This window comes from Ostrea edulis, chromosome 2 (assembly GCF_947568905.1).
Source record: "Ostrea edulis chromosome 2, xbOstEdul1.1, whole genome shotgun sequence".
Classification (NCBI taxonomy): Eukaryota; Metazoa; Mollusca; class Bivalvia; order Ostreida; family Ostreidae; genus Ostrea; species Ostrea edulis.
In genome coordinates this window covers 87,630,548-87,654,793 of record NC_079165.1, presented here as the reverse complement: position 1 = coordinate 87,654,793, position 24,246 = coordinate 87,630,548, and the positions used below count along the sequence as shown (strand labels likewise).

General features: G+C 34.9%; 3 protein-coding genes across 5 annotated transcripts in view; 1 reads left to right on the top strand and 2 right to left on the bottom strand.

Annotated features, from left to right (window-relative positions):
- Positions 1–1,881: 1,881 nt before the first annotated feature.
- Positions 1,882–10,956, bottom strand: LOC125678362 (ras-related protein Rab-5C-like). Its single transcript, XM_048916790.2, has 6 exons — positions 10,802–10,956; positions 9,609–9,823; positions 9,121–9,272; positions 6,973–7,095; positions 5,484–5,577; positions 1,882–4,004 (listed from the first exon to the last, which is right to left on the bottom strand). The coding sequence occupies exons 2-6, from the start codon at positions 9,769–9,771 to the stop codon at positions 3,895–3,897; spliced, it is 642 nt and encodes a 213-aa protein (XP_048772747.1). The 5' UTR covers positions 9,772–9,823; positions 10,802–10,956; the 3' UTR covers positions 1,882–3,894.
- A 2,607-nt stretch (positions 10,957–13,563) lies between these two features.
- On the top strand, positions 13,564–19,974 carry LOC125678353 (EF-hand domain-containing family member B-like). The gene is made up of 9 exons (XM_048916775.2): positions 13,564–14,519; positions 14,778–14,840; positions 15,078–15,408; positions 15,524–15,848; positions 16,746–16,968; positions 17,057–17,252; positions 17,359–17,580; positions 17,722–17,903; positions 19,294–19,974. Exons 1-9 carry the CDS (start codon positions 14,433–14,435, stop codon positions 19,471–19,473), a joined length of 1,809 nt encoding a protein of 602 aa, XP_048772732.1. The 5' UTR covers positions 13,564–14,432; the 3' UTR covers positions 19,474–19,974.
- A 2,134-nt stretch (positions 19,975–22,108) lies between these two features.
- Positions 22,109–24,246, bottom strand: part of LOC125678351 (protein phosphatase 2C-like domain-containing protein 1) — a 39,067-nt gene continuing 36,929 nt past the window's right edge. For all 3 annotated transcript variants that reach the window (XM_048916770.2, XM_056155321.1, XM_048916771.2), the window contains one exon: positions 22,109–22,734. In XM_048916770.2, the coding sequence (XP_048772727.1) occupies positions 22,261–22,734 (474 nt within the window). In that variant the 3' untranslated portion in view covers positions 22,109–22,260. The remainder of the gene's footprint in view (positions 22,735–24,246) is intronic.

The following is a 24,246-nucleotide window of genomic DNA, read 5'->3' as shown; positions in this document are numbered from 1 at the left end:
AGACAAATCGAATAGGTCAGATTTTTTATTAAAGTTAGTAAAACTTACAGGTCATGGTCACGAGATCACATAATGTACCTTGCATCACATGAAAGATCTTGCCATTAAAGGAATGTACCGGTATACACTTATGAAATCCCTAGCTTAAATAGTTCACGATATACTTTTAAAGATTTTTCCTATATCTTTGATACCCTATTGTGGCCCCACCCACCCCCCGGGGACCGTGATTTAAACTTGAATCTACTCTATGTCAGGAAGCTTTCAAGTGAATTCCAACTTTTCTGACCCAGTAGTTATTGAGAAAAAGATTTTTCCTATATATCAGCATGATTAAACATATATTACATGATTTTACAGGCGTCATAACAGAATATTTGCCCCTCAGTGAAAAGGAAAGCCCTGGGGTACTATGTTACCCAATGTCATTAAGCAGAGGGCAACATAATACCCCAGGGCTTTGAATCTACTCGTGTCAGGAAGCTTTTGTGTTTTTTCCCCATGCATTTATCTGGCCCGTTAGTTCCCGAGAAGATTGTTAAATATTTTCCCAACATATCTGAACATAAAACTTTGATCCCCCATTGTGGCCCAACCCTAACCTCGATTATAATTTGCACAAACTTGAATCTACTCTATATCGGGAAGGTTTCATGCAAACTTAAGTTTTCTGGCCCAGTGGTACTTCTGAGAAGATATATATGACTTTGAAAGATTTTCCTTCTATATTCACATGTTAAACATTGATCCCCTATTGTGGCTGCATCCTACCCTCAGGGGCCATGCACTATGGCAAGAAAGTTTCATGTAAAGTTTTCTGGACCAGTGGTTCTTGAGATTTTTTATATATTTGTACTTAAATACTTTGATCCCCTATTGTGGCCCCCACACTACCCATGGCGTCATATGGTTTTAATTAACTTGAACTTGCAATATGTCGAGAAGCTTTAATCATGTAAATTTTAACTTTTCTAACCCAATGGTTTATATGAAGATTTTTAAATGATCTCACCCAATTTTTTTTTCCATTTTCATGATTATCTCCCACTTGAAGTGGGCCTGGTCCTTCATTTGAACAAACTTGAAAGCCCTTCATCCAAGGACGCATGCTTTGTGCCAAGTCTGGTTGAATTTGGCACAGCAGTTTTCAAGGAGTAAAAAATGTAGAAAGTTTACAGACAGATGCCAGACAAAAAGTGATAAGATTTTCAGCTCAGGTGAACTAATAAAAGGTGAAGTCTCCCCATTTCACAAAAACATCTTATCATACAATTTTCAGGAAAATTGTCATGCTTTACTTTAATGAGGTATAATACATTAGAAAAATTGTATTGGATAAAAATTGGAAGATAGCAGCAAGGGAAAAAATTAGAACCCTTGCGACGTTCGAATTCAAGATCTACAGCCTTGCAAATAGATCCTGCTGGGTAACAAAAAGGACAAAGAATACCATTTACATTTTTTTCATGCATGTCTTTAACAAGGCTGTCAGCCAGTATGATAATGTGTTGTTCCTCCTTAAAATGAAGGTAGTCAGACTCTGTATATATTCACTGTGTACTAGTCGACGACCATAGTATATATTACGGTCATCAAAAAATGGCAACTGACCCCATCAGTAAGAATTTTATAATCTTGCTTTGGAAAAAACTAGTGACTAACATTAATAATACTCCACTGGAAACTTGATAATTATCTTAAAAGGATGCAAATGAATAATCAATTGTTTGAAATCATGATTAAAATATTTTACCAGCGAGGTCAGTGGCCATTTTTTGATGACCGCAATATATACTAAGGTCATCGGCTTGTACACAGTGATATTCCAGCATTTACGTAATTTACCTTCCATTCATTTCATCCAAATTTGGCACAAGACAGTTTTGTGTTATTAAGATGCCACTAGGCGTCTTTATTGTCACATTACGTGTAAAATGTACAATATAATTTTATACATTCTGTATAATAATAATCTTATTACGGAGCTGTACAGTATACACAAATGACACATTCAGTTGACCTACAAAATACACTGCAAATAAGAGAACCAGCAATTGGATATGAGGAGCCTTTATTCATGTGTTTATAGATACTGAAACTTTAATCTTCTTCCTAATTAGTATAAACCATCAGGAGCTGTGGCTAATATAGAGGCATGAAAGCACATTCCTGCTTCACTGAGTAACAACAAAAAATGCATGCATTTTGTCAGCAAACTGAATGATATAATAGATTTACATATAAAATCTGTACACCAAATCGTATTACACTGAGGGGCAACAATAGTTCACTCTTTCCATCTACTCACATTGTACTTCCTGAACAGACTCCTCGCAATATCCACATGGCCTGGGGAATATTTGACAGATCAACAGAAGCAATGCTTATAATTTACTATGAAGACTGATAATGTAGATTGGTCACTGTGTTTTGAAATAGACTCAATTGTACACCAAGCTAGACTTATCTGTACACAAAGCTATTTTAAAATAAATTAATGTTCTGCAATTTTGTCAACATATATATTAATCAAATCTAATAACAAACTACATGTACTTCATAACAATTTACAGGTAAATTAAATTAGTGTGCAGCAGTATAATATGTTTTTGTTTCTGGTCTTTCAGTAACTTACCCCTGTAAGTGCCCTATCCACAGATATTTCTTTTAAACCCTGAAATGCTATTCATCAATCAAGAACAGAAAAATCTATAATTCAATTCCTTATACATGTAGTCATGAACATGTACAATGCATATTGGCTGAAAGTACAAAATGAATTTTCCGACTTTAGTAGGTATAGGTAAAATGTGGTGTACATAAAAAGAATACCATACCTGGAGTTCTTACCAGGGGTGTGTCCGGTATTTCTCACAAGACAAACTATATCCTTATGACTAAAGTTCTAACAAAGATAAAATTCTAGGTATCTAAGCAGTCACTCTTTCAACACATTCAACAATCACACAAAATGAAGATAAACATTTGTAATGCAGTCTGCAATTCACAGCTTTTCATGACAGGTACATTCGATGCAAGTGCATTTGCACAACCCAATACAAAGTTAGTAAAACCAATAAAAATGCAATCTGGAATTCCATAAGTTTTGTTCCAAAAACTTTGCCTTTTGACCATGAAATAATAAACTACATCCTGATGGAGGGGGCGGGGCTGGAGAGATGGTAAGACTTGGTAAGCTAACATGCATAACTACAACTGACAACTATGAAAGACTATAACAAGTGGATTCACACGTTTAAAACTCGCAAAGAAATACACTTGGTTTCTGTAAATGACCCTAAACAATAGCATCCTATCTTCAAAGTTAATTACAATTCTGTTAATCGAGAACAAAACTAAAACAAAAAAATGTAACAAATCCTATTTTGACTAGTCCCTTACAAATTTTTAAATTCATCTTTATAAATTTATTTTAAGGTCAGTTGAATTCCATCATATACAGCTGGAAAAATCAATCACAGTGACTTGTTGATGATTCAAAAAAAAAAAAAAAAAACCCACCTGACTTGATTAGAATAAAAGCTGATGCAGAAGAAAATTATGCTTTTGTTAACATCACTTTAAACAATCAAAGTACTTGGGTAAAAACATAAATGGTTCAAAGCAATTTCATTTCTACTTGATTTTTGTGTATCTCCTAATCAACATGTTCAAATAACATTTTCACCATTAGAAACAACACAAAGCTCAATGAATACTCAGTCTATGAACCACACCTTGTTTTTGTTCATGAATCCAAAGATTTCCAGTAGATTTTTCAAGGAAATACTTCTTCTGCATTTTATCCTTTTAAAAATTTCTCACTTTAAGGAAATGTTTGTGATAGGATCATTCTTGATCACATAGTTCTGTACACCAATCGTCGGTCATGTGCTACTTGCAACATCCTCCCTCTGATTGCTGTGTTTGTTGGCTGTTTAAATTTACACCCCCTTGCCGTGAGGGTGCTGGTCCTCCACCTTCATTCTTGGGCAGTTTCTTAGCTGAAAGGAAAAATACTTTATAATACCAGACACCATAACACTGAAACAAAAATTATCATCTGACCAAAGTAAAAATCAAACCAACACCCCTTGTATGTGGCAATAATATACCAAGCAAAAAATGTTAACTAGTCATTTAGCATGCACCATTTGTATATTATTCTTTACTGATGTCATGGGTGTAAAAATGAGTTTTAAAAGTCTGCACTTGCTGAACAAGTACCTTCAGAAGGGCTGGGGAGAAAATTTTACTCTAAAACATGGGGTCATAAGTACAGTCAAACCTTGTTATCTCTAACTTGATGGAACTGACAAAAAACTTCGAGATATCTGAGGATTCCAGATATCAAGGGTAAAATACTGGAATAAATGATTGGGACTTCCAAATCACTTCGATATATCCAGGTATTCAGATATGATTCTACGTAAGGTAGATAAATGGGGGAGTCCTCCCCCAGTGGGGTATCTAGTGGCAGCACCCCTACATCAGGGCCCCTGGCCAAAAATGGATATTTTGACTTTAAGAAGCTTTTCAGAAAATGAATTCTGTAAACCAATTTTGAGGTTTCAAGCTTTATTAAAATGATGATAATAGTAAATTTATAAGTATTGGTTCCCTAACCTAGTCTTGGTCAAACGTCTTACGCAATCTACCAACATTTGATCAAAAGGTTCTTCAAAAACTGGATCTTGTTAATGACTGTAAACATCATTGTCGTCTCCTTGTACTACTTTTATGGACAAATTTGTAAGGCCCACGTGTTTACAATCAGTGTACATTCTGCTGATTGGGTGATATCGTAATGATTCAACCAATGAACATGAAGAATACAATGAGGAAATACTGACTGCTATGTAAAATTCAAAGTCAAAACCAGATCCAGAAAATAAGATTCGTAACAGTAAAATTTATTGAACAACCTAGAAATTTTTGGAAGCAGAATCGTTATGTCTGAGTATTCGAGACAACAACGTTCAACTGTATATTACTAAATTCTTAAAACCTAACACACTATCCATTTCAATTTCAAACTCAATGCATCATAAACATAAAGACGAACGAGAGTAAGAAATTGTCTACCCGTCAGCCCTTGACCGCCATAGTTCAAATATCAACCAAATTAAAGTGGAAAATTTTGTATGGGGAGAAAATGATATGTGGTTGAAATTTTCATATAAAATATGCACTCTCAAATTATGAATTTTTACTGTTAGGAATGTCTACAGACTCAGTTTATATATTTAATGAAATTTATAAAATTAAAAAAAATAAAAATATTTCAATTACTTTTTTCGGTCGATTTCGTTTAATATTAGCACAAATCAAAAAACACAAACAACTTTCTGTTTAAGTCACTGATCCGGGTATCCTAATAATGAATGTTGAAAATTTTCATACACTATGAAAATGGAATGTCCCGAATCATATTTTGTTGAGCATATCTTGATACATTTGTCTTTTACACTCATTTCAAATACCTATTGCCAGAAATATATCATTGACGTTCATGGCTGTTTTAGCTGATGTTTCCATGAATAATAAACTGTTTTCTTCTGCATATGCCTGGGCCTCCTGTAAAAAACACAAAAATAATAGTATACAAAAGCTCATTTTAATTAAGAGGGCATGAACATGATTTGAGCTGAAAATTTTTAAAATTATTTTTCCATGGGCCTTTTGTTAATGTTTACAGTGCTTAACTAAGGTATTTCTAATGGTCAGCAAAAAATTTGAATGTCAGTTGTCGAGTTACAAAAGAGATAGAGAGCTCACAATTCTTTATTATGTAAACAAGGCTTGTGTCATGTTCTCGTTTACATACTATTAGGTTAAGTATACTAGTAAAAGTTTCACTTAAAGCAAATTTTTGCCATTTATAGGTTAATTCTGAACACAATTAAACAGTTTCTGCTGTTTGTCCCATCTCATTTTGTATTAAACATATTTTTCATTAAGCAATCACATATGTAAACAAAAACATGACATGCGCTTTGTTTATGTAACAAAGAATTGTGAATGCTGTACCTATTTGTAACTAAACAACTGACAATAAAATTTTTGCTGACCATTAGATATACCTTATTGAAGTACGAGATAGCAGAAGTTGTCACACATGATTTCACAGAGCATTTGTTTCAAACTGTACATCCATTAGTGTACACAAGAAATTGACATCTCTTGTGATAACCACATATTCATATAAATTTAAATCTTTCAGATCTTCACCAATTTACATTCTCACAAACTGACAGTGGATAGAAAATTGGCCAAATTATGTAATTGTGCAATATTTTGTAGAATTCACTAAAAAAATCGGTGAAAACTTGTCCACTTTTTGGCCGTTCACCATTCCTTTGTTAACTGTTAACTATGGGCCTGCACTTGGAGTATCTCCGGATAACAAGCATGCTTTAGACATGGCAATACGCATATGGGGTCACATCTATACCTCGATATTTTTTTTAATTCTTTTGTGTGTATCATAAATTAAAAATTTCTGGGTATTATCCTCATCTGGATTGGAGCTTACAAAACACCTGCATATTCTGTAGAAATTTCCAAGCCCAACTCCATTTACACTTAAATGAGACTGGTCAAGGTTTGTTGACAGGTATGTTAATAGATCTACTGAGTGTACTTTTCCTTTGGTCTCAGTTATACAATGAGTATCAAACATTTCCAATCCATTTATGTTATGTGAAATGACTAGAAGCCTACATGGTACATGTGCATACAATGAAAATTAAAGACACTTAAACATATCGGGTGTTGTACTTAAAGCTACCATATTAATTTGAAAATGTATGAAAATCCAGTGTCTCCCTGTCCTGAGTGGTCACATGACAGTCTAGACTACATGAAATTCCAGTATGCTTACATGATTTCATATTCAAAGGGAAAGGTTATTAAATACTTCAACCTTCAACCCCCCCCCCCCCCCCCGCATTTAAGGGCTTGACTCCATACCTCATATTCTACCATTCTCTTCTGTGCCAGGTCTGATTTGTTCCCTGCCAAAGCAATCACAATGTTTGGACTGGCCTGTCTTTGAAGTTCTTTGACCCAGTTCTTCGCTCGACCAAATGTGTCCTGAAAAATTAAAAATGAACATAGTTTAAATCAGAAGTTTGAGATAAGTCATGGTACCACTGGATTTCACATGCATACATCCATTCAGTCAAACAAAGTCCTTTTTATGTACTGTACTTTGGCAAACACTGAGTATGAAATTAACTGATTCAGAATCAGCCTTGACACTAAAAATAAATTTATTCCTATTTGAATAACCTATTAGGGACAAGCATAATTGCAAACAAGAATCTCTGTAGGATTTTGTCAAGACAAGACCTAGACTTAAAGTTGAACTTCATAGGTTCCAATAAATTTCGATGAGTTTAAATTTGATTAAAATGCATACGGACATTACAAGTGTCAGTACCAATCTAACTTAGTTTTAAGAAAACAATCACAACATTAGCGATAAACATTTTATCACCATTCTAAAACTTACGAGGTATGTTACATCACACATATTTTTAACCCTGAATGATGGAGTCTTGAACAAGCAAACATACACCTGGCAATCTAACTACCCCTCTCATCTATCAAGTCATAGAAATGTGACAGTGTATTTTATGATTTCTGTGCAAGCAATTATTAGATCCAAAGTAATAAGTTATTCAACACCAAGATGATTTTTTTTTATCAGGTTTGCTAAAGTCTTAAAAAATCATTCAAACCTGACTAAAACTACTAAGATGACTTAGGTCAATCCATTCATTAAATATTCAGTAATGACAAATGTATTAGAAAAAAAAATATATCTAAATGCAATCATGCTTTTCATGTTTACACACAGAAGGAAACCATTTACCACCATTCTGGAATGATAATGCATTACAATCCTCTTGAGGACTTCCAATACACTACTCACAGATTTAAACCTCCAGTGACCTGACCCCGATTCACATTTTGCACTGTTTGTTTCTGCCCCTGATTCACATTTTGCAGTGCTGGTTTCTGTCCCCGATTCACATTTTGCAATGTTTGTTTCTGCCCCCGACTCACATTTTGCAGTGATTGTTTCTTAAATGTATAGTGGGTATGTGCCTTGATAGTTAAGAAGTATGATGAACCAGAGATTGGTAAAAATAGAGAACCTTGACTTGTTTGAATGGGTTTGAAAATCCTACAAGAGATTGTTACACTTCTTTTATAAAATCTTTTATTCTGCAAAATCTAATTTTTATACACCCCCTAGAAATCTAGCATTGATACCTTAGTACTATTTCATTATCACTTGAGTGATATGTCAAGCATAAGTTGATTGCCCCAAAAACATTTTCAGTGAACATGGTGAATGCCTTAATCCACTAATACCAGTTTAAACTTGCATGGCTTCTGATTATGTTATTGTTTCCCAGGCAAAACCATTCTTCTCAGTGCATCAAAGTAATTGTCAATGCTTATCTTAATACCTCAAGTTACATAACCCAGATCTAATCAAGCCCAGTGGCTGTCAAATTATTTTTTAACACCTCTAGGTTGTGGCCAGGGGTGTGTGAAACACTTTAATTAGCTGTTGTATACACAGAGTGCCCACAGAACTCAATAATTCTATTGAAGTTGTACTTGTCACTGGATTAGTCATGCCCTAGTGAACTGAGTTAATAAGCTACCTAGACATCTGACATTATTTTGATTACAAAACAAAAATTTACACCTATTATTGGTAAAGCTCATTCATTGTTTATTGCCTTCTGGACATGTTGATTCAATTAGTGGTTGTTATAATTATCATTAGGGGATGGGGTCTGTTTAAGTGTCAATTTTATGAGAAAACAAAGTTATAGACATTTCAATTTATAAAATCAATAAACATTTACAATTCTATTTATGAATAAAATATGCATACTTTTTGTATGAGAACTCTACGATCAATAATATATACTAGATTCCCTTATATTAAAAAAAAAATTGTTTGAGAACTAAATGATTATATTTAGAGGATTCTACTAGTACCCCAGTTCCAGAATGGCAATAAGACACTCATATAATAGGTTGACTGTCAAAACATCCAACATTTCTAAGTAATATAACACCTTTATTACTTACCTGGTTTGTGATATCATAAACAACAATAGCAGCCTGGGCCCCCCTGTAGTACATGGGAGCTAAACTGTGGTACCTCTCCTGACCAGCAGTGTCCCAGATCTCGAACTTCACTGTTGTGTCATCTAGACACACTGTCTGTGTTAAAAATGCAGCTACAAAAAAAAAAAATCAAATGTGCCAATGAGCCATCCATTCTGAGTTTACAAAAAAAATATCAAATGTGACAATGAGCCATCCATTCTGAGTTTTGTAAACAGCCAAAGCGATTTCAATGTGAACTATAGCAATCTCTATAAATTTGTTATAAATATACATTAACATTATAATAACACTTACTTTACATATTTGCACTCAAAACATCAATAACAAAGTGTTGATAACAAAATTTTATTTTAAAGACAGGGAAGAAAAACACCTGTACTCCAAACAGGAAAGAGAAAGCCTATAACTTATCTCATTTTCACAGTACTTATCAAAAATTCTCCTACCTCCAATTGTGCTTTCTTGATACTCATGGAACTGTCCTTTTACAAAACGTAACACTAAACTTGACTTTCCCACAGCTGATTCTCCCAACAACACAAGTTTAAACTGACAAATTTTCCCCTGAGTGGCTCCATTGGGCCTCTGTGCTCCTGTTCGGCCTGCCATAGTTAGGCCTTATGAATAAACTGTATGAAAAGGGTCAATCTTTTCGGAATTCCTAGAAATACACAAGAAATTTGTTGAACTTTCATTCAGTTTTTAGAATTCATTCAAAACAAATTTGCAATCATGAATAAACAAAATATACAAAGTAGATTTTATTATCAACAAGAACAAAATCAATTGTTTCTTTTTCCCTTGCTCATGGGTTTAATATTCACTGCATGCAGGTCCGATAAAAGTCACAGGTCAGTTGATTGGGTTTTTCACAAAATTTAGTCATAAATTCCAAGCAATATTTCAAGTCTTAGAAGTTTTATTATGTACATGGTTGAGAAATCTAAGAAGTTCATTGTATTAAAAAAAAATGTATTTTAAAAAATCCAAATTCTTAATTACACACAAAAATATGTTGAAACATCAAAACTTAACAACATGCATCATTGCTCCACAATTTTTAAAAATAATTCCCACTTTTTTTATACTTAAATGCCTACATTGAAAGGTACAGTATTCTGTAACAAAGAGGATCAATTCCTGTTTATATACTGTCTAACAATATTTTGAAATACCCCATTTATGCAATTATAATTAACCACGTTTATATAAAAAAAAGTGTCATATCTTATTGAGAGCAAATAATATGTTTGTCTCAGAAAATTGTTTCTAAATCGTTGCCATATGATGCAAACATTGGTGATTTCACACTTCAAAAAGACAACCCATTGACAATTGTTGTTGTGCCTGACGTTGAGTCATGCACATTGGTGAATGGTGGATACGAAGAGAATAACGTGCCTATCTAAATTTAAAAAGTTACAGTATTTTGCTAATTAGAAGATAAACAGCACATATGATACATTAGATACTTACTACAAGACCATAAATCTTACAACACGGAAGGCAGATAAAATATTGACAGCCATTCCATACACAATCGAACCATTAAGCAACACCATATCATAGGTGCCTCATAATTCTGTCTTTAAAACGTGTCAACATTTGTTTCTATATAAAGGAAATAAGTATATATTACCTGCAAATCGATTAATCTTCTCTTCAGACGCGAAATATAGTCTAAAATATATGTTTTAGACACGTAAATTGCTTTATTATTACGCAGAAACACCCTCTACGACCTACAACCACTCTACGTATAAACCGGATATTACTACGCCAAAATATAGTCCGTATGTACGTGGCACTTTTTTTGCTCCTGGATTTTCATTTTTTTAATTTGAAGTTGTGTTTTATGTGATATAATTCTAAATTCTTTTATTTTATTATTTTTTGTTTTCAAATTACGAATAACAGTAAAAGAAAATATATGCGCATTGATACGATCAATAATTAGTACACCATGAAATGCCAATCATGAATATGTGAGAAAATTACGTCAAAAACGGAAATAAGAAGGTCTTCTGCTACCTGTGATCCATTTACAGAAATTCTAATATAGATCAACTTTATAGAGTGGAAGAAAGAATAACATAATGATCTTTGTAAACATAGTAACACACGAATATGATGGTTCCTAATAAAGTTCCATAATATCACATTATAATATATTGTTCGATAACCCGTCTCTGAAATTTATATGAAATATAGACCTATACTGGCATCAAGTAAGACTATTTATTTTTAGTTAGCTGTTCATTTTGTCATGTTTTGTTAGCCTAGTTATATAGCTTGTGGTCCATGTCATGCTAATTAATTTATCTATAAATATTCCTTTATAGTTCCTTTTTGCTGTCTTTTTCCATTTTGATAGGAGGATAAACTGTATACAGTGTCAACAGCGAATATTCTGATGGAGGTTGAGGCGGATCGTTGGTGTAGATAACCTGAGTCCACTCGCGGCCTGACGTTGTGAGGATGATAAAAGGCCTTTCCGAAAACGTGAGTTATCTCTCTTTGTATTCTTACATTTAGTGTGAATATGACAACTTCCGGGTAGTAACACAGTCAGACTGCGCATATATAATATATATAGTTATATTAGTATGGGCGCTGTTCAAAATCGAGAACAGTTGAAATCATTTGTACGAGTGAGTTAGAAAATGTTAATGGAAAAAAAGAAGAAGAATTTCTTGATCGAGTCGGGAGTGATTTTCGGGGGGAGGGGGGATTTTAAAAATTAAATTGGAAATCACCCAGACATTCATTTGTTTACATATGTATCCAATAACGACTGACATAATTATTTTGTAGGCAATTTTTTTTATTATAGATATTTAAAACGTCGAGTGTCTGTGGTGAGAAGATCTTGCATACATGTAAAATGCCCCCCCCCCCTCTTTTCAAAATAAAAAAAATCAATTAAAATAGGAAATCAACGCTTTCATTGTTTTATCAGGGCTAAATTTATTCCACCACCACCAATCGACTCTTTCAAAAATAAACCAGATTGCAATCATTGGGTAACTTTCTCCAAAGTACCTGGACGTGCAAATCATTTTGTACACTGCAGCATGAAGCTAGGATTGTTAATATCAACTGATATGTTTAAAATGCAGTAAAATAGGTAACTAAATAATATTTTTTATTAATTTTGTTGAATATTGCTAGACTGATATAAATTATTTTTCATAGACCTGTGTCATCCCGGAAGGGGGGGGGGGCATATTCTCAAATGTACTCTCTGGGGGATAGGTAAGTTTCCCCCCCCCCCCCCCCTAATACAATGCTTTTGACGTCTCTGTATCTTCCCTCTTTTATTCGTTTTAGCCCCCTTGAAATCTACTTGATTATGTATAGGCACGTATCGTGTCATAAAAGAAATTGCAATGACAGACTTAGACACCCCCTTTCGCCACAAATTTACAAAATAATTTGAGTAAAACTCCGAATATTTTACTCAAAATGGCTGTATTTACAGGTACATACTCTTGCCGACTATAAATTCAGGGTGTTCAATTATACGTTATTTTATTTTCAAAGCATTTTTTGTGGGCAGACAGCTGGAAATCTGTCAGTGGCCTCTGCTTCAATTACAAGTAGGCCTACAGGCTGGGTTAAATTTTACTCACCAATCGAAGGAGATGAACATTTTCAGAATCCAGATGTGTCAGTCCGACATACCTAGACGTACATCGTGGCAGAACTTTCATCACTGAATGTACTACATTGATATTGAACAAGTAACTTCTGATATTTTATTATAAATCTGACTGTATTAAAACACGGGCTAAAGATCCTGAGGAAATGTATGCAATATATGATATATACTAATTTCAGTTATAAAACACGAGAAACCCTGGAAAATGGGGGGGGGGGGTTAGTTAGAATAATCTTACTGCGTCTCGGGAGAGGCCCGTCGTAGGAAATTACATCAGTTTAACGATAGAACATCCTATACTATGTCATATTCAATTACTTTCAACTGTTGCATTGGGCAACCCATTTACATTTCATTACAGGGTCTATAAGCCCGTGAACTGATACAATCGGAAGTTCCGTGAACTCAAACACACACAAATTGCATACGTCATACAATTTACTTTCGTTTTTACTAAAGGCCTAGTATTAGGCAGGGTCTATAAGCCCGTGAACTGATACAATCATAGTACACTACATACTTAGAGGAGGAACAGGCTATTGTATCATTATATACTCTCTCTCTCTCGTAATTTCAAGATAATTTTCTTGTCACCACGAGTTACGAAAACGTAACTTGAATTTAAAAAGAAATCCTTAACTCTAATCAGTTTTCATACTATACAAGTATTCTGAAATATTTTACTGCCCCCCCCCCCCCCCAAATTACCGAGGAGGAGGGGGGGGGGGGTCATTGTTTACCACAGCATATAGTCAATAAGGCCTGTGAGCCTGGTAATCCACTGAAGAAGATAAGAACACCTAGGAAGGAATCGATATCAGATATTCATATCTCGTATCGCCATGTAAAAATCAAATGGATATCGTTAAAAATCACATTTCGAAAAACGGAAGCGTGGTTCCGCATTTACTGGTGACGTAGGCTGAGTATAGGTTTACTTTAAATACCATATCAAATGTACGTTATGTTCAGAAAATTGAATTGGATGCATTTTACATGACCCTCATTTGTTTACAGAAACTTTACTTAGTTTACATAGATTTGTAACAGTTTGTCGATCATTCATTTCCGCCATTACAAATATAAAGGAAAATCAATGTAGCACTAGCAGACAAAAGACAGGGATGCCAGGTTGTTTTTGTTTTAAATACGTTTCAATATAAATATACAAAAATCACAAGTAAGACAAACAAGAAATTCTATAACTATGTCATACTAAAGCTAACACCAAAACTTGTGAAAAATCTTTCATGATATTTAAGCGCTTCGGGAAAGGGAGGGGGTGTTTAAATAGTTTGGTTACTAGATTTACCCAAACTATTTAGTTTCGTATTTTCAATAATTGTCAAAAACGAATGCCTATTTCTACCTATTTCTCTTGATTTAATCGATACATTATTTCAATACATTCATAGATGTTATTTATCATCAATTTAAGTGCTTTGTAAGTTATAATTTACGAAAACGACAAAGGAAACAACCTTTGACCTTTGTTGCTAAGGCCTCGTCAACAGAAAGTAGTGGGTTATAAGTTATGGTGACAAAGGAAATTGACAGCTTTTAACGCTGCTATATTCGTCGATATTTGGTAGTTCATTTAATATTCAAAATGACATCACAAGTAAAACTACCCGATATACAAATGCAAGGCATTTATGCAGGAAAATTTAAAGACTGGAATCCATCCTTAGCTCCCGTAAGTATTTTTGACACTGTATATCTATGTTTGGAAAGTGAACGAAATAGAAGAAATGCATGAGAACATTATAGGGTTTAAACCGCACCGCGTGCATATCTTCGGATTATTTGTTTATTTTTGGTGTCGCAAGCAATATATACGCAAGATTTTATTTTAATTTGATGAACGACTGATCAATCAAACATGATTGAATGAAGAAAATTATCATTTAAAAGAAAATCTAATGAACTCCCCTTCCTGTTTTTTTAATTTTAGGCTGGTAAATTGACATCATGTGGTGATACAGCTTTGCAGTGCATGAAGCCAAAGGATGACCGAGTAAGTATCCAAAACATGAATTAAAATCCTAGAGAACGTAATATATTCAATGGTTGTGTAACAAGAAGGGAGACTATGCAATGGACCAGACCGGGATTCGAACCTGGGCTCTACCAACTGAGCTATCTGGCCACCGGTGATCAAACCCGCCTGACCACTACAAATGCATGACAAATTTAGAAAAATATTATAATATGTAGAAAAGGATGCAACCTGATAATGTTTATATGTTTACAGCCACCATCTCCAGATGTGATCAGGAAGTTCCGGGCCACGGTTAGGCCTGATGCTGGACAGATGAGAGTGTTCTATGGTAGGGCTGGGGATCCCCACCAGCAGTGGGCTGAGAACATGACACATGGTATCAACACACAACCCTCAGATTCCTCAGGAGCCATTGTAAACCCTGCTTACAAAACCCTGTTTCAGCAGAGATTATTCGATAGAAAAGAGCGAATTTATTCCACTCACCAACGAGCTCCTCTTGGGAAGTCACATGACCAATCCACTGGTCTCCCTAGAGGTCTCAACAGGGACACCTTTACCTTTGGTGTTCCCACTGAACTTGGTAAATTTTTCTGTCAGAATGTACTTCATTTAAAGATTTGAATATGATTTAAAGCTGCTTCACCAATTATTATAGTATCAGTAGTATGTTAGAATCCCAATATCAACTGTTTCAGATAGTGGAGCTGGCGGTTTGATTAATCCAAACAAGACCTATGCTGAAGTTGAGAATGAATCTGTTGTGGGGCATGAGCTGTACAAAAGGTCACACACAGACTTTGATGTGGGAGAAAGACACAGCCGGGGCTATGTCTCACCAGGCTACGAATCAAACTCTCGGTTTGGTATTCCCACTCCTCATCACAATGATGGACTGATGGTGAAAACTACAATGAAATGGCAACATGAAACACAACAGGAGAAAGCCAGTAAAATTGTTTCCAAGAGAGTAGATGAATTCAGGGAGAAAACTCAGCCTCAGCTTGGACAGGTGCATGATCCGTAAGTATATCATTACACTGCATAATCCAGGACTGTAAAACTACACACACAATCTGTAACCATAAAAATATAGCTGTCAGTGCATGATCCGTAAGTATAAATAATCATTACACTACATAATCCAGGACTGTAAAACTACACACACAATCTGTAACCATAAAAAATACTGCCAGTGCATGATCCATAAGTATAAATAATCATTACACTGCATAATCCAGGACTGTAAAACTATACACACACAATCTGTAACCATAAAAATACAGCCAGTGCATGATCCGTAAGTATAAATAATCATTACACTGCATAATCCAGGACTGTAAAACTACACACACAATCTGTAACCATAAAAATACTGTCAGTGCATGATCCGTAAGTATAAATAATAATTACACTGCATAATCCAGGACTGTAAAACTACACACACAATCTGTAACCATAAAAATACTGTCAGTGCATGATCCGTAAGTATATCATTACACTGCATAATCCAGGATAATAAAACTACACAACACAATCTGTAACCATAAGAATACTGCCAGTGTATGATCCATAAGTATAAATAATCATTACCCTGCATAATCCAGGACTGTAAAACTAAACACACAATCTGTAACCAGGAAAATACTGTGCATGATTTGCAAGTATAAAATTACATGTACACAGAAACTTAGGTGCATAGCAGTATACAGAAACAGTGACCGCAAATTTTGAAAGATGGTAAAATTTTATATATTTACCACTACGATAGTTACAAACCATGATAAAATTTATATTTTCATATCTGTGATCTATATTTAGTACAATCAGAATCCCATAATTTCTATTCACATTTCATCTTTAGCTAGATGAGATCAATGTAGCAGTGTAGGAATGTGCTAATAATGATCCTGTATTCAGTATTAAGGACACGCTAAAAGTGGCCCCAGACCATACATTTGGGATCCTGGTCAAACCCGATGAATATGGAGCAGGAGACCTGTTACACCAGCGGACCCCAGGGGAGTACCTCCGAGGCAAAGATAGACAGAGGGGCATCTTGGCTGCCATTAGACAACACCTTAAGAAAGCTAACTATCACAACTTTGATGATTTAGTCCAGGCTTTCAAGTTTTATGATAAGGTGTGTTTTATTTATTATTTGATTCCTAGATTTACACAGCATTTCCTCTTTGGTTGGAGTTAACAACATTGCTTCTTTACATTGTCAGGAAAACAAGGGTTGTATAGATATCCATGATTTGCGAGAAGCTTGTCTTCAGTATCACCTCCCCGTGGAGCCCGAGCTGTTAGAACAACTCCTGTACTTCTGCGATTCTAATAAAGATGGCAACATTGACTACATTGAATTTGCCAATTTTCTCAACTGGAAAGATAAAATGAAATCCGGTTTCCCTGAAAAGACAGGTGATTGTTTTTTGACAATGAGTGATTTATTTACAATTCTTCTTTCTCACAGTGATAAATACATAACAATTAGTATATGAAATATATTATACACCTTTATTCACAGAGTTGGAGAAACTTGCAGAGTCTAGAAAGTCTAGTGCTCGATCCTCATCACGAGCAGAAACTACACTAGATCTGGCCAACCCCTCAGACCTACAGCCCAAATCTCCTCAGAGCGCTGAGAGCACCCCCCGAGTTCTCCAGAAGCAGATTGACAAGGCCATTGGGGATCATCGGACTCAGAGTAGCATGATCAACGCTGTAGTGGGTGGGGTATCCACACAAGGTTAGCATCTAATACTGATGTCCTTGATTTGGAAGTTATCTCAAAATCTCCCCCTGAATGCTGGAGACGATTTCAATCTATTTGTTGACCTACCAGCAATTTGAACTCATTTGAATGACCTTTTCATTATAATCTTTACAGGTTACAGAGCCTATGGTGTCCCAACCATTAGGACAGATTTACGTGCACCAAGAATCAAGCGAGTATGCGACACTAAAAACTATGGAGACGAGTCTGATGCATATGGTCTCGTGAACCCCTCTATTTTCAGCAGGAGGGGTGTTCAAGAAAAAGATTTCTTATTACCAAGAAGTAAAGAAGAGGTGAGTGTTCTTACACAAAGTATTGTGATATTACTAAATTGTAGCTATCCACTATGTGTAAATTCTGATTAGATAATATTCTGTGTTAGGAATATTGGTGTTGTAACAGGTAAAATGTGGAAGTGGTTTTTGGGGGTTTTTTGTTGTTTTTTTTACAGCTTTTTATCGTTTTAATTTATTCAGGGTAGCAAACATTTGTCCCAGCCTTCAAGTAATTACAAAAGAAAACATTGAGGAATTGTCTCTAGAAAATTATTTTTATTGACCATGAAACAGTTTTCTCCTTTAACATTTTATCATGAGTAAATCAGTAAAATTTGGGATTATATAAAAATGTTGATAGATTGGCAGACTGACACAGTATAATTATTACAGAGTTCTCACAACTTCTACTTCAGGACCCAGTATATAATTACGCTATTACAAGATCTTTAACCAGTCACCAAGACCAGGACCCTGTATAATTACACTATTACAAGATCTTTAACCAGTCACCAGGACCTATATAATTACACTATTACAAGATATTTAACCAATCACCAAGACCAGGACCCTATATAATTACACTATTACAAGATCTTTAACCAGTCACCAAGACCAGGACCCTATATAATTACACTATTACAAGATCTTTAACCAATCACCAAGACCAGGACCTATATAATTACACTATTACAAGATCTTTAACCAGTCATTAAGACCAGGACCTATATAATTACACTATTACAAGATCTTTAACCAGTCATTAAGACCAGGACCCTATATAATTACACTATTACAAGATTTTTAACCAGTCACCAAGACCAGGACCTATATAATTACACTATTACAAGATCTTTAAACAGTCACCAAGACCAGGACCCTATATAATTACACTATTAGGACTTAAGATTTACGACTTTTTGTAAAACGGACCCCAGGACCCTATATAATTACACTATTACAAGATCTTTAACCAGTCACCAGGACCAGGACCTATATAATTACACTATTACAAGATCTTTAACCAGTCACCAGGACCAGGACCTATATAATTACACTATTACAAGATCTTTAACCAGTCACCAAGACCTATATCATTACACTATTACAAGATCTTTAACCAGTCACCAGGACCAGGACCTATATAATTACACTATTACAAGATCTTTAACCAGTCACCAGGACCTATATAATTACACTGTTACAAGCTCTTTAACTGCAGTTACCAGGACCAGGACCCTATATAATTACACTATTAAAGATCTTTAACTAATCACCAAGATACTATTAAGAAACAGGCCCCTGCATTTAATTCTGACACTAATGAATTATGATAAATTATCAGTAACCTAATATTCTATCACTATCTTAATTTTTTTTTTTTAATTTTTTTTTTACACTTTTGCAGATTCAGGATATTTTCACCAGTGTGGGTGTGCTGATGACGGGAGAGAATTTTGAGCAGCTATACAGGACTGCTGCCTCCCAACACCCCAAGGGGCACGTTAGTGTGGAATCATTCCGCAGTGTGTTGGACGATATTCAGGCACAAAAAATAGCCTCCAAGGAGCATCCTCTTGCTGTGTGACAGCCACAATTCACGAGGTCAAAAAAGAGGGGGGAGGGTGTCAATATGTCAATAATCTAAATGACAAGTCAGTCAGGGGCAGTTCTCTGAGTGATGTAACTTGAATATTATAATAAAAAGAATGTATCTGAAGAAAACATTGAAGTTTTATTGAAAAATCAAAGGCAGTTGGTAGCACTGAGGCAAGTATCAAGTCTACCCTTTTTCTGGAATAGATCAGTGTGTTTATTACATGTATATATACATTTTAAATCATTAATCATGTTGCTGGACGAAGTTTTGAGTGTGATCGAGCCTTTGAAATGTTTTTAATTAAGTGTACCAGGTAGCATAACTGTGAACTGCACAGAAGAGTCGCTTCCTGTTTAAGTAACAAATTAATCTGTACTAGACAAGATCTTACTTTCCTGTGATAAAATCTCGTAAGTGGCACTTTTTATACAATTCTTACAAATGTCGTTACATTATGTGTTTATACAATAAATTGTAAAACCTTTGAAATTTGACTTCCTTTTTTAAAAATTGATAGCAAAATTAAAAGAGTATGTTGTAGGCTGAGGATCGAATTGAACAATTTCATCTTGATTCAATGCCCGACATTATGACTTAATGAGTCTTCCTGTTTAGTATAATTCACAGTGTGTAAAATGTATTCTCATTGTAGTGCATTTAAAATCATGTCTGTGACCGTTAAACAACATATTAACAGCGAACACATAAAATTTATATAAATAACTTAAGTAATGATCCTCTTTCAAAGTTCAAAAGCCTCTGAAATAACACTGCTTCATAGTCATTTCCTGTTCATGCAATATGATCATAATGTGACCCCTATAGATATTAATACCAATAAACGAAGATTATGAACATCGCACTTATCGTGACATATTATCCCATCACTTCAGTAGTAACTTGTTGTCATTATTACAAGACAAAATTTATCTCTTTAAACTTTTACTCCATGACAATGTCAAATTCCTGATTGATCAAAACAAATGTAATGCATGTATTCAATAATAATGCATTGATAAAAAATAGTTCACATTCACTTTTACCAACAATTACCAGTAAAAATCAAGTGGGTGAAATCACTATTTGTTTGAATCGGAGAATATGTATATATAAATAGCAGTCGATGAGTTAATGATCAAACAAAGAGGAAGGTTCACTAAGAATATGATTAGGTCCAGTACATTTTTCGAAATCTTTGATAAGATGGGTAAAGGACCAATAAATCATAGGATTCACGTCCACTTCCTGTCTCTCATTTGATGTTGTTCCATGTTGTGGTGTCAAAATCTGTGCAATTATTCCCAAACTGTTAAAATCAAGCAAAATATTTATTTTTTTTTTTTATTTTGACTTATTTTTCATGTACGTACTGTAGATTCCTTATTTTACGCGAGTACTTTTATTTAATATGGTGAAATGAGTCTATAGTCAAATCGCGATGGCGTAAATTCGCGAATGGTCTGTTGATCAAGAGTTTTTACATGTATTTTAGCAATATAAAAATAAAAGTGAATAATTTTATTTCGAAAGTGATGCTCCTCGTGAAATTACGTGATAATAAATTTCTCGTGTATATTTAGCAATTTACAGTATCCACCTTGGATACGATTTTATAAAAACAGTCAGGTTTACAATGGCATTTATCAATGATTGATAAACTACAGTAAAATTGTTTTGTGGTGTTATAAATATCGATCATAAATACATAATTTGTTTTGAAGAAATTAACAAAGTGTACAATGTTCAGATGCCCTACACTTCTGCAAATTAACTTAATGGAAGAAATATTTGTATGATTATATATTAATTCAAACCTCATCTTTACAATTAAAATAAAAATCAATTCAAGAATAGAAATGGCTGGGCAAGTCTTAAAATGTGTTATCTATCATAGAAACAGCAGTATATGGATCCAGGTAAAATAAAAAGTATTTGTGGTAGAGAATCAAGTATGTAATGTTTTTAAGAAGTCTACCCTGGAGATGCTTTGGATTTTCGTATGCATTTATAATAATACCAGATTATGTAAGAGTATTACAAATAAATGCTGTAAGAGGAGTTAATTACAAAAATAGGTAGCACTACTGTCTCTTCAAGACATGCTTAAAAAATGACAAAGTTCAACTACACATAAATTTTTCAAAAAATGTCTGATCACTTTCAAAATGACACATGCATATCTTCAATGTGTCCATAACAACTGTACAAAGTATGAGGAATGTCAAGTTAGAGGTGTGAGAGGAGTTGATTACCGGTATACAAAGTAGGCACCCTATTACAGGGACGCCCGCTTACCATTCACCATACTATAAGCCGGATGTACGTTGTGCAACCCGGTCAAAAATTCAATACAAGCTAATTTCAAAATAGCGGGGCCAAATTATGCCATTAACAAATCTAGCCCTTACTACCTCATAAAATGGTATATATGTATACAGCAGCTCACGTAGCGACAGCTGGGGACAGACAAAAGATTCAGAATTAATATAATTCTTTATATCCAGAGTAAGTTCACATGTTTTAAAACTACAGGGAATGAAAATCACTTTGCTTTAAGTGTGAATTCATTGTAAACATGTTCACTGACACCATGTTTACTGTACATGTAATAAAATTCAGAATCAACAATTCAACATTTATTGACAGTTGCATGTACATGCATTGAAAATCTGTAGTGTTTAATAAAATCACAAGTTATATCACAGCCCATCAGTACAAGAATCGGTAAATAAATTGTTCAAACAAATTTTTTCTCATAAAATTATAATATGTGTATTATACTCCACACCCTGGTAGTAATATAACCATCGCTGTAGTATTATCCTTGGCTCCAGCAAGCAGTGCAGCCTGAACGAGATGCTCTGCCATAGTGCGCGATAGGTCTCTCTGAAACTGGTCTCGAGTCAGGGATGGGTTGTAGTTTGACAGACGAGAGTTGCTAGGCAGTGACAGGAAGTCACCATAAGTCTCAACATCGGCCTCGTTTCCAGATTCCTCATCATATGGACCAACATGGCTGCCATTTTCGGTCTTCATGTCCTCATCAAGCACAGTTTTCTCCAGGTCTGCAAGCATTGTGGATGCCCGAGGCGACATCTTCATGCGGTCTTCAGTCGGTTCTGAGAATGAAACTCTCCGAGGGGTCTGGGTTATCAAAGAGATATTGGCCTGGCTGTTGGATTCTTCTATCAATGGTCTTAGTGTGGTGCTAATCTTACTTGGCGCTGGTATAAAGTTGCTGGGGAGTAACTGAAAATGCAAGAATATTAATGTAAATCTTCCATAGAATTGTAAAGAAACATATTTTTATGTATACCAAACCAAGCATGAGAACATTAATTTTCAAACTCTGTCATGTGACTTTAACAAACATCAAACATTCCTTCACAACAGCTAGAACATTATTCATGGAGTAGCTGTCTAAAGCAACAATTGATATTAGATTTAATATGCCCTTGATCTCTAGAAATCAAAAAGGATATGCTCTCTGCCACCTATAATCTATGTGGAGTACCATGCTGAAAAATCAAATTACACATTTTTTCTTATTACAATTGTACCCAGAAAGGAGATCTCGAAAATGCAATGGACCAGACCGGAATTCAAACCCAGGCCTTTGAATCTCCAGTCAGGTGTCTACTATTACTGAGCTATCTGGCCACCAGTGATTGAACCCGACTGACCACTACATTCCTCCCCTCCTTAAATGTCTTCACATCTTGAGTACACCAACCCAGGATCTTTATCCCTGGCAGGCATTTTCACCTGTTGCTTCCAGAGGCTGGTCTACGGCACCAAATGTAACAGGAAGGGCGGAAATGCAACAGACTAGACCCGTGACCCCTGAATCTCCAGTCAGGTGCTCTATCAACTGAGCTATCTAGCCACCGCCTATTGAACCTGTCTGACCACTACATTCCTCCCTTTCCTGGTCAGTTGGATTTTCTCCTTTCTTGTTACACAATGTTATATCATTATATTAAAATTCAGGGGGCTCTGGTTCAAATATCGATCTGGTCTGTTGCATTTTCTCCTTCCTTTTACACATACATGTATATCCATGTATACATTGGTCAGTCAGTTGGTAGCAAGGTAGATTTTATTTATTGTAACAAAAGTGTAAATTATAAACATAATAACATTCATATTTTGTATTACCTTGCACCTCATTTGTTGGCAGTTGGCAATTGAAAATTTGTTCTACAAATCATGATTCACATTTTGGGGTTAATTAAAAATTAAAATTGCAGAGAGTGATGTGCTACCTTTTGGGGCTCAAATTGCAAAATATTTTCAACCACTGAAAATACCTAATATATGGAAATGCAGTGCTCATCATGCAATGACAATATTTTTCTGGATGCAAGATACAAACTCCCCTGCATCTTTGATGCAAGTGAATGATGAACAAAACATCTGTACATGACCTTACCTTCAACAACACACAACATCTGTACATGACCATACCATCAACAACATACAACATCTGTACATGACCATACCTTCAACAACACACAACATCTGTACATGACCACACCTTCAACAGCATGCAACATTTGTACATGACCATACCGTCAACAACACACAACATCTGTACATGACCATACCGTCAACAACATACAACATCTGTACATGACCACACCTTCAACAACACACAACATCTGTACATGACCATACCGTCAACAACACACAACATCTGTACATGACCATACCGTCAACAACACACAACATCTGTACATGACCACACCTTCAACAACACAC

Excerpts from the sequence above, each read along its gene's own strand:
- LOC125678362 (XM_048916790.2), bottom strand. The coding sequence starts at position 9,771 with ATGGCAGGCCGAACAGGAGCACAGAGGCCCAATGGAGCCACTCAGGGG. Across the intron at positions 5,578-6,972 it reads AGAGAATGGTAGAATATGAG|GAGGCCCAGGCATATGCAGA; the intron begins GTATGGAGTCAA and ends TGTTTTTTACAG. Across the intron at positions 4,005-5,483 it reads TGATATATTTCTGGCAATAG|CTAAGAAACTGCCCAAGAAT; the intron begins GTATTTGAAATG and ends TTTTCCTTTCAG.
- LOC125678353 (XM_048916775.2), top strand. The coding sequence starts at position 14,433 with ATGACATCACAAGTAAAACTACCCGATATACAAATGCAAGGCATTTAT. Across the intron at positions 14,520-14,777 it reads GGAATCCATCCTTAGCTCCC|GCTGGTAAATTGACATCATG; the intron begins GTAAGTATTTTT and ends TTTTAATTTTAG. Across the intron at positions 17,904-19,293 it reads TACCAAGAAGTAAAGAAGAG|ATTCAGGATATTTTCACCAG; the intron begins GTGAGTGTTCTT and ends ACACTTTTGCAG.